The sequence below is a fragment of the Zonotrichia leucophrys genome, chromosome 22 (genome assembly GCF_028769735.1).
Source record: "Zonotrichia leucophrys gambelii isolate GWCS_2022_RI chromosome 22, RI_Zleu_2.0, whole genome shotgun sequence".
NCBI classification, from domain to species: domain Eukaryota; kingdom Metazoa; phylum Chordata; class Aves; order Passeriformes; family Passerellidae; genus Zonotrichia; species Zonotrichia leucophrys.
Genome location: NC_088191.1, coordinates 4,783,208 through 4,796,438, shown reverse-complemented (window position 1 = coordinate 4,796,438; position 13,231 = coordinate 4,783,208). Strand labels below are relative to the sequence as shown.

At 46.2% G+C, this 13,231-nt stretch overlaps 1 protein-coding gene across 3 annotated transcripts in view; it reads right to left on the bottom strand.

Annotated features, from left to right (window-relative positions):
* The window catches only part of EBF2 (EBF transcription factor 2), a 128,569-nt gene extending 126,699 nt beyond the window's left edge, over nucleotides 1-1,870 (bottom strand). For all 3 annotated transcript variants that reach the window (XM_064731175.1, XM_064731174.1, XM_064731173.1), the window contains exon 1: nucleotides 1,290-1,870. In XM_064731175.1, coding sequence (XP_064587245.1) covers nucleotides 1,290-1,420 — 131 coding nt within the window. In that variant the 5' untranslated portion in view covers nucleotides 1,421-1,870. The remainder of the gene's footprint in view (nucleotides 1-1,289) is intronic.
* Between the last annotated feature and the right edge of the window lie 11,361 nt (nucleotides 1,871-13,231).

The following is a 13,231-nucleotide window of genomic DNA, read 5'->3' as shown; positions in this document are numbered from 1 at the left end:
CAACTGCACCTAGCTTGGGGATTCCTCTCATTCTGCGTGTAAAAATTGGGATTTATTGGTTTGTTAGGAATATCTGGGAGAAAAACCTGGCGATGCCAGCGGGCTGCACAACACAGCTGCACCTCCACCGCTCCCGTGAATTGGAGTCTTGTCAGGAGCTGTTTCCTTTTACTTTCAGTTTCCTCGAGGATCAACCTCTTCCCCCTCAACCGTATTTATTAAACGCTCTATCGACATTCATGAAACTCTGATAACTCCTCCCATGGTGCTTGGAAAACCTTGCTGCCAGATCAGGCCGTGGGTGGGGGCATGGATGTGCTATTTCTAAAACATCTGCTTCATCTGAAGTCCCCTCTGCTGTTTCATGCCTTTCACCTCGTCTCTAATACTAAATAAAATCCTGCTTACTCCTGGGGTCCCCAATTTAGTCTTGCCCGACTCTACTACTTTCTTAACTTTTTTTTTTTTTTTTTTTAAGTTATCCAGAGGGGCTGGAATTTTTTTCCAAGGGGGAAAAAAATTACCCCAAAGAGTTTTAATCATCTTACCCCTAACGGGAAGAGACGGGGATAACTGTCCTGTGCTGATTCGGCTGGGAAGAGAAAATAAAAAGGGGGCGTAAAAGGGTGATAACCCGCCCGAATAAGTAGAAAGCGAAGAGCCAGGCCCCAATTTCGGGATGTTCAGAGCCATTTCAGCCCAGCAGGGACCTCTGGGAGCTCGGGCAGGTGCTGCGGGCACGGGATGGCCGCAGGGTGCGGGATGCGCCGTGCCCGTGCCCTGCCCTGCCTGCCCTGAAACCGCGGGTGATGATTTCGGCAATGCCCACCGTGAATTAAACGAAACAACGCGGGCCGGGGGAGCTCGGGTTTGACATCTGCACTGAAGTTAATTCAAACTTGGTCCCCTTCTGTTCGGCTGCGTGGCCGAGCAAGGAGGGAGGAGTACCCTGGATAGCTGGGAACAACCAATCCAGAGCCCCACGCATCTTCCTGGGGCAGAAAATAAAAGGGTGATCCCGTCTCGCTGTCACCTGAGCCCCGCTCTGGGTTTTAGGACTCCTGATGCTCTCCGGTTTTGGAGCGCTGCTGCCTAGCTCTAGCTCCAACCTGCACTTTTTGCTGACTGGAGAAGATCGGGAGGAGGACAGAGAGGAAAAGAATAAATTTAATGTCAAGTGCTAACAACGGGGCAAAATGAAAAGATTTGCTAAAAAAAAAAAAAAAAAACAAAAAAAAACCCGAAACAAACAAGCAGAGGTAAAGTGGGAGAGAAATAGTCACTGTTACCTTTGTGCTGCTACGTTTGCATCCACAACCCCAACGTTTCTGACCCAGGACCTGACGGAATCCATCTCAGAACCTAGAGATTTATCTTTCAGAATTGGTCCTCTTCCTAAAGTATCTTGAATTCCAAACATTTAAAAAGTCTATGCAAACTAGCAACAGTTTCCTTTTGGGAGATAAGGGAGAAGGAAAATAAAGCAAAACAAGTCGACGCAGCCTTTGAATCTGACACACAAATCCCAGGAAAATGAAGTTCAGCTTTAAAACCAACTTCTTCTGCTTTTTAACGCTTCGTGTTTTTAACGCCTTCAAGCGGGGAAGTAAGTTTTTCCTCTTGCCAAGTGAAAGTTACGCTGATTCAGCCTCGCCGGGTATCATCATCCTTCACACGCACACGAGGGAGCCGCATCCAGAAACAGATCTCCGCTAACGAGGATCACCTGTTCCTCAAACAGACAACGGGGAGAAGGATTGATCGCTGCCCAATCCAGGAAGAAGGAAGGAAGGAGGGAAGGAAGGAAGGGGGAAAGCCGCGATTCGCGGGGCGATCGCAGCAGCGCCGGGGCCGGAGCGCGGCCGGTCCCGCCCGGTGCTTCCCGCGCGCCATCAATGGCCACAGGGGCGGCGCGGGGGGCGTGGTCCATGCCATATCAGGATATCTCATTTGCATCTCGCACCGCCATTGGTCGGATGGCGAGGCCGCGCTCCGCCCCCCGCGCGGCTCCGGGCTGGAGGGAGCGCGCCCGGGGCTGTCGCGACCGGGATGTCGCGATCGGGCTGTGGGGACGGGTCACGGTCACAGCCCGGCAGCCCTACAGCGAGCCGTGCTGCCCCAGACCGCACAAACCGTGCTAAAGCAGCGGCACCGGGCTGGAAACAGCGCGCCCGCCGCGCACGCTGGCACGGCTGGAGCACGGGCAGGGGAACCGCGAGTTTATCGTGATGGGTTTATCGCCACAGCCCCGCAGCTCCACAGCAAACGGTGCTGCCCCAGAACGCACAAACTGTGCTAAAGCTGCGGGACTGGGCTGCAAGGAGCACGCCCGCCGCCCGCTTCGCGGCTGCCGAATTCCGGGCACGGGAACAGCGGTTTATCGTGACGGGTTATCGGGATAGGTTATGGCCAGGGACCGGCAGCCTCACACCGAGCAGTGCTGCCCCAGCCCGCACAGAGCGCACTGGAAGCCCGGGGCCGGAGCGGGAGGAGCGCGCCCGTCCCGGGACAGGCGGAGCCGGGCACGGGAGCCGAGGGTTCATTTCGGTGTCCCGGGCTCATCGCGGTGTCCTGGGTTCACTGCCGTGCCCCGGCAGCCTCACCCAGACCTGTCCTGCCCCAGAGCAGCCAAACTGCGCTGAGAGCAGCGAGCTGTGCCCGTCCGATCGCCCTGGCTGCCACAGCGGCCGAAGGGGCAGCGGCCGCTGCGCTCTCAGGCGCGGGATTTAAAATGAAAAATTGCCCAGAGGGAGAGCCATGGGTCTGGGGGAGGGTGCAGGCAGAGGCTGCCTGCGGGGCAAGAGCCAGCCCAAGGCTGCCAGGCACCCGGCAGACTCCAAAGTTACACCCTGAGAGCTGTCAGGTCTCACCTTAGAACTTTTTCTAACATCCCGTGTAGGCAGCATTTCCCATTAAAGGAAACCGGAGCTCTGCCCAGCCCGGCCCGCGGTGACCCGAGACCATACCCACTTCTGCGTTTATTTTAGTTTATTTCTTAAAACTGCCCTGCCTTGGAGATATTTTCCTCCTGGCCCTTTTGTATTCTGATCTGTGTATAGATCTGCCTCTGAAATCTATATAACACCAACGCGAAAACAGATTTCAAGACAATGAATGCAAATCTGTGCTCAGAGACCATCTGCCAGATGAGGGAATCAGATGTTCGGTAGTTAAAGGCACAGCGCTAGGATTCAAGGATTTCCTTGACTCATTATGTGCAGCTCCTCTCTTTAACCTGCTGGATTTTTTTTTTTAACGGGATCGAAGTATAATTTCCATTTCCAAATAAATCGGAACTCCTTCCATCTACGTTTAGCCGCGATTCAAAATGCCACCTATTAAATGCAAGTTTATTTTCACGGAGTTTTACACAGTTGTCTCCAAAAACAATCTCAAATTAAAATCTTCCCATGAAACTTTCATTAAAATGTATCCTTAATTCAGGCACGATTGAGGGCAAAGCCAGGACTCAGATTTATTCTGTCTACATAAGTGACAGACATGGTATTGGATGAACTAATACATCTCACCCAATCTTTGTTCAAGGAAATTCGCCATGCTAACCCACCTCCCCAAATTGATAAATATGCAGGAAATGATTTTGCCAGGTTAGCAAAAGGCGAGGCTGGCGTTATTTCAACATTAGAGAAAAGCAACAGCAGTTTGACGGAGCTAGAGGGTGCAGGTTAATCTTTCAAGATATGATCTTAGCACCTCTGAGATGCAATTTCTCGGTATTAGAAAGCCCAAACAGGGCAAGATATTTCTTTTAATACTTTTTAAAAGTGAAAAACCAGAGCATGTAAGATAAATATATCGGCGATGGTAAGGCATATTATAGCGGGGCTTTTTTACCGTTTTGAAATATGCGTGGATACATTTCCTCGAATAAAAGCCCCAAGATAATTTCTGGCAATACCGCTCCGACCCTTCCTACGTTTGTTCCTAACCCCTAGGCAGGGGCGCAAGGGGAGGGGGCGGAATTCCCTCTCGCGGCAACCTTGGCCGATGAGTTCGCAAGGGGAGAAGGCGCCCTGATGAGCCGAGCCCACAGCCCCAGGAGAGAAAGCCGAGCCCATCCCGCCAGGTCGGGTCCAGCCCCGGGCCGGGGGCTGCAGCCCCGCGAACAAAGGGGGCTCGTGTGCCCGGCCCCGGGGGACCCCGCTCGCAGGGGGGATCCCTGCGGGTCAGAGGCCACCAGCGAGGTCAGGGGGAAGCTCTCCCCTCGCCCCAAGCAGCTGCCGCCGCAATTCGGCGCTCGGGGCGCAGATGCGGGAGCCTCGTCCCCTCCGGCCCCGCGGGGGCTGCGGCCGTGGGCCGCCCCCTCCCCACCATCTCAAGCGGGGGAGCTGCACCGCTCCGGGCAGGGAAGCGCCTTCGGGGACAGAATTCGGTCCCCCGACCAAGTTTCTCGCCTTTAAGATACGCTGCAAAAGCACGGGAGTCCTTGAATACTTCTGAAATTGTAGACTCCTGATCTAGACTCCCCGTTTCAAGCCAAAATTGTAGTTAAACCAAACGAAAAGCCCATCGCTCGGACTCTTCTGATGCAAATTCATTCCGGGAAGAAAAAAAAAAAAAAAAAAAAAAAGAAAGAGAAAAAGCAGTGTTTAAACCCCTGCGATCGGCGATAAATCTGGATTTGCGCTTTAGACGTTTGCGCAGTTCGGCTCGGGGAGTCGGATCCGCCGGCAGGTAAAGGGCACCGCGGGACTCCGGGAGGGAAAACAGCCCCAAAACAGCCCCAAAACAGCCCCAAAACAACCCTGCAGCCCCCGGAAAGCGCGGGGAGAGTCCAGCAGAGCATCTGCCGAGCCCTAAATACAATTGCAGCTACAAACGGGAGCCGGAGGTTGGGGAAGGGGCTCCGGAGGCAGAGGCGCTGCGGGCGGAGGGAGGGGAAGGGCTCGGGCCGGGCACCCCCCGGGCTCGGGGTCCCTCCCGGCCGCCCCGAATCCCCTCGGCTCTCCATCCAGCGGGGCTCATTCTGCCGAGCGCCTCGAGCGATTTTCCTCCTCGGACTGAAAGAGAAAGCGCGGGGTGGGGGGTGGGTGTGAGAGGCTGGAAAGCAACTGGTTCGGTGAGTGCTGCTCATTCCCTCCTGCAGGAAGAGTTATTCCCCTCCGGATTGCCGCACTCGTTTCCACATGCAGGGGTCAAAGTGACAGGTGAGGCACATTTGACGTGGGAAAGAGAGATGCTCGGCTTTGTTAGCAGGTTTTTAGCAGCGTCGTTTCATACACCGGAGTCAACTTTCGCTCCTCGGTACATCTCAGCAACTCCCAGCAGGAAGAAAGATGGATAGAAGATAATATTTAACCCATTTAAAAGCATAACCTTAAGTACTATTATTTCCTCTCAGGTTTGAGGGGAGAATGCCAGAAGGAAAAAAAAAAAAAAAGTGAACTAATGCTAAAGACGACACTTGGAAGGAAACATTTAATTCTTGTTCCTATTCATTTGTGAGAATTCACCAACCTCGAGGTGCCTCAAGGGAACGAATTGGAGGTTAAAATTATGAGTGTCAGAACGGAGAAGGACAACTAATATATTTTCCTCTTTATCCACTAATCTCACTGGAAGGTTCATTTTTCCAGTACACCTGTACCAGAAAAATAAATGTGCCTTTTAGAAATGTTTTCTTAAGCTGGTAACAGCTTCAAGTTCTGAGCCATGTGTTCAAGCACACATCAATTGCACTTTGGGCAATACAGTAACGGTATTTACCAAACAAAGAAGTCCCCGAAAAAAACTTTCAAGAGCCGAACATCAGCATAAACAAAATATTTACTTGCATGGGATAGCTTGCAGCTTGTGACAGAAATGTGGCTACAAAAATCAGGAGCTGGCTGAGTCCTAAGCTGTGGAATGAGGAGTGTGAGGAGGGCAGAGCACTGCAGAGAGAACCAGAGCAGAAAATTGCTCCAGCTGATGCAAGACTACTCTGGATTTACAAGACTCTCCATGTAACTAAAATAAAAACATACAGAATGAAAAAATGCTTATTAACAGGGGAGGTTTAAAGTGGTTCAGGTGGGAGCAACTAAATCCTGAAAGCAACTTGAGTTCTTAACGGTGGAAACTGCAGAACAGGGTCTAAAGTGTTGCAGTGCTTTCCGTTATATTTATTATAAACTACAATCAACACATTTCTCAGCAGAGAACTCTCCATGTGATTGCTGGAAAAAGTTGAACTCCCAAGTATAAAACAATAGATCCTCATCACAGCCTCCCCAGGCCATCAGTAAATAAGCAGAAACAAGGTTTATAGCTGGAAAATTGTGAAGCCTACCTGGTCTCTGCCTCTCTCTCTCCCCCTTCCCTCTGGCACCATAAAGGCACTATTTACTGGAGGCAGCTCTCCACACTCATCAGCCCTCACAAACTGCCAGTTGCAGAGATTTCACCAATCATATTTATAAACAGTGAACAAAGGAATGCTTTCAAACTTACAAACGCATAAGTAAACATTTAATAACGTCCTCCCCACCTCATCTTTCCCAAAAGAGAGAAAACATTGTATCCATCAGATCCACTTCTGAGTATCCTGTTCATTCCAATAAGTAGGTGTTTTTCTTTTCACTAGAACAGAAAAACACATCTGCTACATTTTATATCCAACTTTTTTATTTTAAAAGATACTTTTACTGCCTTTTGCCTAGCATAGTTTTGGAACACGTTAGCAAATAATATTTTACCATGGGGAGTGTGTGTTCCATTTTATTTTATAATGCAGATTTGAGGAGTCGTAGCACTGAAGTTTGTTTTTGTAACCACATGGAGGTTTGAAGCAACAACCACACTCAGGAAAAATACTTGAAGAGGGTGTATATTTGTGCTGGGATCCTCTCCCTCATTTTGCACTTTATGGAAAGCAATCAAAATAAACTTTTCAATATGTCTTTGTATATAAACTAGCTGAAATATTCATCAGGAAGGAGTTTAGATTATCACAGCCTTTCTAGTTCCAGGTGCGTGCTTAGGACCCAACCCCAGATGTCAGAAAGAGTCTCCACAAGCAACTGGATAAATGCAGACATACTGAAGACCAGAATTCAATTAATTCATTAACGTATGAACCAAATAAAAGTGGTCCCCAGAATTGCAAACATTGTTATAGTGGCACTTAACCTACTCTAGTCATTCAAGTGGTTTTACAAGAATTACTTGACAATACAGACATGCTTAACATCATGCTCAAACATCTGCACAGTGAGGGCCTAATTTTTATTTCTTGACTCAACTGAATGCAGCTCTGCCTTAAACAGGTGTCTCACTTTAATTAGATGAACAGTCACTCTCAAGCGATGCCACAGGGACACTTTGCCAGCTCAAAAGTCAGCAAACCTCAAGCAACTCGCTAGACAAAACCCTTTCTTTTAAAATAGTATTTAAAAATATAAGAACTGCAGATTTCTGTAGTTCTTCCACGAAGTACAACCTAACATTTAAACTAGAATACTCTTGAGTGACAGGGATATAAAACAATTTTGATGCAAACTGGTATTGTAGCAGGAATATGCAAATTGTGTTTAACTACAAATTTGCCAGCTTTGCCCTTGATTGATAGGAAGGGTGGGGCACATCAGGATTAGGAAAATCACTTGGATGGTCAATAATCATAACACCTGCCTCCTGGAAAGTGTCCTGTGCCTTCTTTTAAAGCGTCTGGTAACAGAAGCTAAAATAAAATACACCGAACAAAAATCTAATCTAATCTGACTATTCCTACATTCTTTCCATAAGCTACAAGAAAGAGGCTTTTAAAAGCCCAAAATTCTACAATTAAAGCTTTACAACCTTGGAGAGACAGCTCAGCTCTTCTTTGAAGCACATTAAACAAAGAAACTTCAGGTTATTTGGTGGAACAGAACTATTAACACACCTCACTGCAGAAAGCCAACAGGATCTCAGTACATTGCACTCCAAAAGCTGCCAAATTACACAGCCAGATTCTGATTGTGAGAAGATTTGCACTTGTATCAGAAGCAGGGAAGCTGATTTTATGTGATACCAGCTCCTCTCATCAGATTCTTCCATATTTACTTCCCATAACCAGTAAAAATACCAAAAACAAAAGCTCAAAATTTAAGTAATCAGAATCTAGATTAGTCTAGACATTATCCACCAGAAGGTAAGAAATTTTCCCAGAGTTTTAGGCCTTCTGCACTATTTAATTACAATTTACCATTTGAACTGTTTCTTTCATCACTGATTTTAACAGGCTGAACTGCAATGCTTTGAAAGTTCCTCACACCTAAACAGTTTTGATACTTAAAAGAATTTGCTCAGCCTGGTTGTAAACCATCACCTTTTCATCAGTTAGGTGAGTAAAAATAATATCTTTTACTAAATAATATGATTCTATTTCTGAATTTCTAGCTCTGCTTGCTAGACAGAAATGGCTACAGAAATATCTTCAAAAGAAAGCTGGAGCTTGTTCTTACCAGGACTGATCTTGCTGCAGCCTGTGAATGAAAGGAAGGAAATTATATGCCATATGCTTCAACATATTCCAGCCTTCAGATGCTCTGAACACGTGCTCTTGAAAACAACAGAGGGTGTTTTCCTTCCCTAAGGCCAAAGATTGCCTGTGGACCACAGAGCTGGGTCAGCTCAGGGTGCACTGAAACCCCCTGAACATCCTCATCTCTTTTGTTGTCACTGATGTCCTGGGGACTTGGGATCAGCCGAGGTCATTTTTTGTCTTCAGCATCATCTTGAGGCACGTGAGCATCAGAAAAGTGTTCAGTGACCATTGCTGTGGATGGACTGAGCAATTTGCTTGGTCAAACGCATGTCACACATCTTTAAGACGTCACAAACCTTCAAGATTTTCTATCTGCCCTCTGCCTCCACTGATACCTCATTTTGGAGGCCAAAGCACCAAATTATGATGCTTTCAACTGACTTTGTGCTTTTACACCATCCTAGTACAGGATCTAGGTCTAACCCAGATGAGATAAAGCTCCTTCGTTGCACTGCTCACAATCCAAACTTTAGAAGAAACAATGAGGGGAATGAAGATGGAGCAGAGGCACAGACAGGGAAGCCAGGAGGAGAAAATACAACCTCAGAACACTTAGTGTTAGCGTTCAAAAACACATAATCACAGAGGGATTTTTTATTAAGAGCTCTGGGTGCCAGGGGTATATTCAACCCAAATCTGACTCCCACCATACATCCGAAATGATCATGTTTTATACTCTATCATTATATAACTTTCATGTTAATTATTAAACTTATATTGTTCTATTGTATACATAGATTTAGCCTCCCTCTGAATTTCCAACATAGTTTCTCATTATTCTTCTTATGCTTATATAATAATTATATTTAATTACTAAACAATCATCACATCTAACAATTATATAATTTATCATACTGCTCACACAGGTGCAGTTGATCTGGGAAAGCACAAAGCTTAACATTTTAGATTCTATCTTTAACTTTTTCCAGGGCTCCACTATCATTAGGATGACACCATGTCATTAGTAAGTAACTAAAGAACTTGATGTTCACTGACTTTCCCCTCCACTTCCCATTTGGTCAGAGCAGTGTCCAAGTACCCAGAGGACAGAAGGAAAGAGGACATCACCCTACAGGTGTTACAGACGTCTTTTGTGAAAAATCCTTTCTTTAGGATTTTTCCCCCTTCTGAGAAGCTGTGGCTTCAGCAGCAAAATGTAAACAATGGCTATCTGCTGCTGTGGAATGCAACAGGTGGATCCGTGATTGGTCTCCTGTGGATGTTTGGATTTACTGACCACTCACGGCAGAGCTGGGTCTCACTCTCTGCTGAGACACAGCCCTTGGTTATTCATTCCTTTTCTATTCTTAGCTTAGCCAGCCTTCAGAGAACTTTTCTCTCTATTCTTTTTAGTATAGTCATAATGTAATGTATATCATAAAATAATAAATTAAGCCTTCTGAACACGAAGTCAACATTCTCACCTCTCTTCATCCCACAACCCTTGCAAGCCCTGTGACGTACAGGAGGGACAGCCCTGGATATGTGCACTGCCTCAAACCTACAAAGCACTCAGGACTTGATATTTGAGCTACACAATTTGAGGTGCTCATGGGTTGTACTCCAGGACAAACCCCCCAGCCGCGGGTTTTGCCCCGAGCTGTGCCAGGCACCCCCAGAGCCCAGGTTTGCTCTGTTGGGGTGAGCAGGCAGGGGGACACACAGAGGGAGAACAGGCTGGAGAACAGCACAGCACGAGCAGCCCTGCAGGGGACGGCCAGACCACAGGAGGCTCTGTGGCATCTGATTTTTCCTGTGGCACAATATGAATAATGTTAATGGTGACAGAGCCCACAGGCAATAAAAGGCCTTGGCAGGTATCAAACCGCTCCAAACTTTGCTTTGGCTCCCTGCCAGCTGCCACAGCCAGCCAGCACTTCCTATTCCAGTCTAGGACCAGTGGCCATTAAGGAATTACATGGCATTACTGGTTTCCAGTGAGAAAACAGAAAGAAAATGTATTATATTTTCATTTTTTTAAAAATCCCCCTAAAAACCAGAAAGGAAGGAATTTGTGTTTCACACATATCTGTCCCAGTTTTTAATATATATTTCTAATCAATAAGAAAATTGTTATTATTCACATATTCAGCTGGCAAGGCTCCAAACAAGAACATAGGTTGGGAAGCCAATGAAAGAAATCCCTACTTTTTTTATCATCCTGTCCAAACAGCACATGAAGGCTCAAACCAAGAATCCAGAGCTCCCCAGCGCTAAGCTGTTCATTGGATTTCGTGAAGAGTTCCAATGAGAACTCGAGTGGGAGAAGAAATAAGACTACAGGATGAAATAAGTAAGAAAGCAGAATTTTTCTGGGCATTATTAGTCCTGCATAGCAGTCAGCTTAAACAGATTTGGCCACGTGGTAACAACCTGCATTTTAAAACAAAAAATACACATTCTACCATTCCACTGCTCTTCTTTTTTTTTTTCTTTTTTTCTTTTTTTCTAATCAGCTAGGATAAGCAGCATTACCAATCAGGCAAAATACTTTGTATTAACTAATAAATCATATCAAGAAACACTTCTAATCTCCAAACCGTAAAAGAAAGAAGTTTTCTTCAGTGACTAGTCCAGCTTGGGAGAACTGACACAGTTAAATTCTTCCTATTTTCCAATAGGTTTTCATTTCTTGATTCTTTTTTCCCTGGTTTTGTTGAGCACTGTAGTTTATATTCAATAAAATGATATAATCCAGTCAGAGTCAGAAGGGCTGTTTCCTCATTATTCAGACCCAAGGTGACAAAGCCCATCTGAGTGAACACCCGGCCCTGGTGCTCAGCATCTGCTGTGGGTAAATGCTGCTGTGCCATTCCTGTCCCATACAAAGTGGGAACACAGGGAAGTCAAAGTTCTTCAGGTCAATGGCAAGGATGGAAATGGATTTCAGGAGCTCCTGAATCCTGGGACAATGCCATCCATGGACACATGCAAACATGTCCCCAGGGCTCAATTATTGGCACATTTGCACACATGCCCTGCAAAATAACAGCACTGAACTTGCCAAAGACAGGCAAAACACAAACATCTGTTTTAGGGAACATCCTTGTGGGCTGGGAACAAATCAACCTCTGCCTTTCCACCAAGGATTGGTTAAATGAGCCACAGACATTCACTTGGATTGACAGCGTCATTTAAAAACTTGATTTTACTGCACTTACACACTCTTACATATTCATGGTATGCATGTATAACATATGTACATCTCCAATATAAAATTATAAAGTTTATCTTGCCACTGCAGGTAAAACTTCAGCTATTGATAAAATGTTCTCTCAATGGCTGGAAGGTTTCCACTACCACACCATTTCTAAAATGATTTACAAGCCTTAAGAGTTTGCAGATCTCCTGTTTTACACCTGGCCTAATTATTTGGTAAGATAGGAACTAAATATTTGTTCATCTGAGGTGTTTTAACACCTGCACTGAATTCCTGTCCCCAGATCTTGGGTACATTTGTTGTTCATGGGTACAACAGATGAGGATCAGGGATCTGATGGGCTGGTGAAGTTTCACTCTCAGTTTCAGCAACAGCAAAGCTGCTCTTGGATCCCTGACTTCACAACACACCCCAGGCTTGTTCTTTGTCACAAGAAAATCCCCAGCACCAGACCAAATTTCTCTTGTGCTGTGCAGTGTGGCCCAGAAACTCCAAATATCCGGAATTCAGAATCTGCATGCAACTCAAGAAATTCACGTTAGAGAAAGTAAAAAGGATATGTGTGTAGGTTGAGAGTAAAAGAGCAGTTAGTACAAAAGCAGAAGTCCATTCAGTTGACAGAAGCCCAACATAAACAACATGAAATCACAGTTCTATGATTTAAACTCTTTAACACAGATTAAAGCTTTTCAGAACAAAGCAGATGAATTCTGATCTACATTTCCCCCATATCCTACTGCAAAAATCACCTTCAGATCTAGAGAATTCCTAGAAAAGGAAAGGGAGAAGATCACCAATCTCGTTTGAAACTTTACAAAGTGTGAATGGTTTGTCAGGCCACTTTCTCCTCAGGTGCTGCAGGAGGAAGGGCTGAGCTGGAAGGTGATGGAGAACACGCAGCTACAGCTCTGGCAGCACCAGGGAAAGGCCCTGAAGAGGCCAGGGAAAGATCCTGGGAAAGGATGGGTTAGGGAATAGCAGGAGGCAGCGTGGCTGAACCAACACCTAAACTGATCCCCCTTAGCACCACAAACATGGGGAGTGCTGCCAACATGACCACGGGGCAGCACATCCCTGTCCTACAGCCCTAGCCTGGAAATTCAGGGAGAAAGACACAGCTCAGATCTTTAAAATGTTATTGAGGTGTGAGTGTTGAGGCTTATTCATGGTTCAAGTGCACAGGTCCAGGAATTGGCATCAGCACTCCCTCAACACAAGCTGCTCCTAGCACTGAACCCCCAACACTCAACTCATTTGTGCAAATTTATGAACAACGACCAAATGAAAGATGTTTTGGTTCTGTGGCTCTTGATTGTGCAAGGATTACACTTTAAATACTCAGGAAACGAGAGGGTGTTAGTGAGGGAGGCAGCAGCTGCACATGACATGAAGAACAGAAGAGGAGAGGTACATTCCCAATTTACAGATCAGAAACAAGGTCCATGAAATTTAAGCCACTTTCCTGAAATAATACAGGAAGAACTCAGCCCCGCTCTCCCCCTTTCCAGAGCTGTCTTTCAGAGCACAATTACACTCAGACT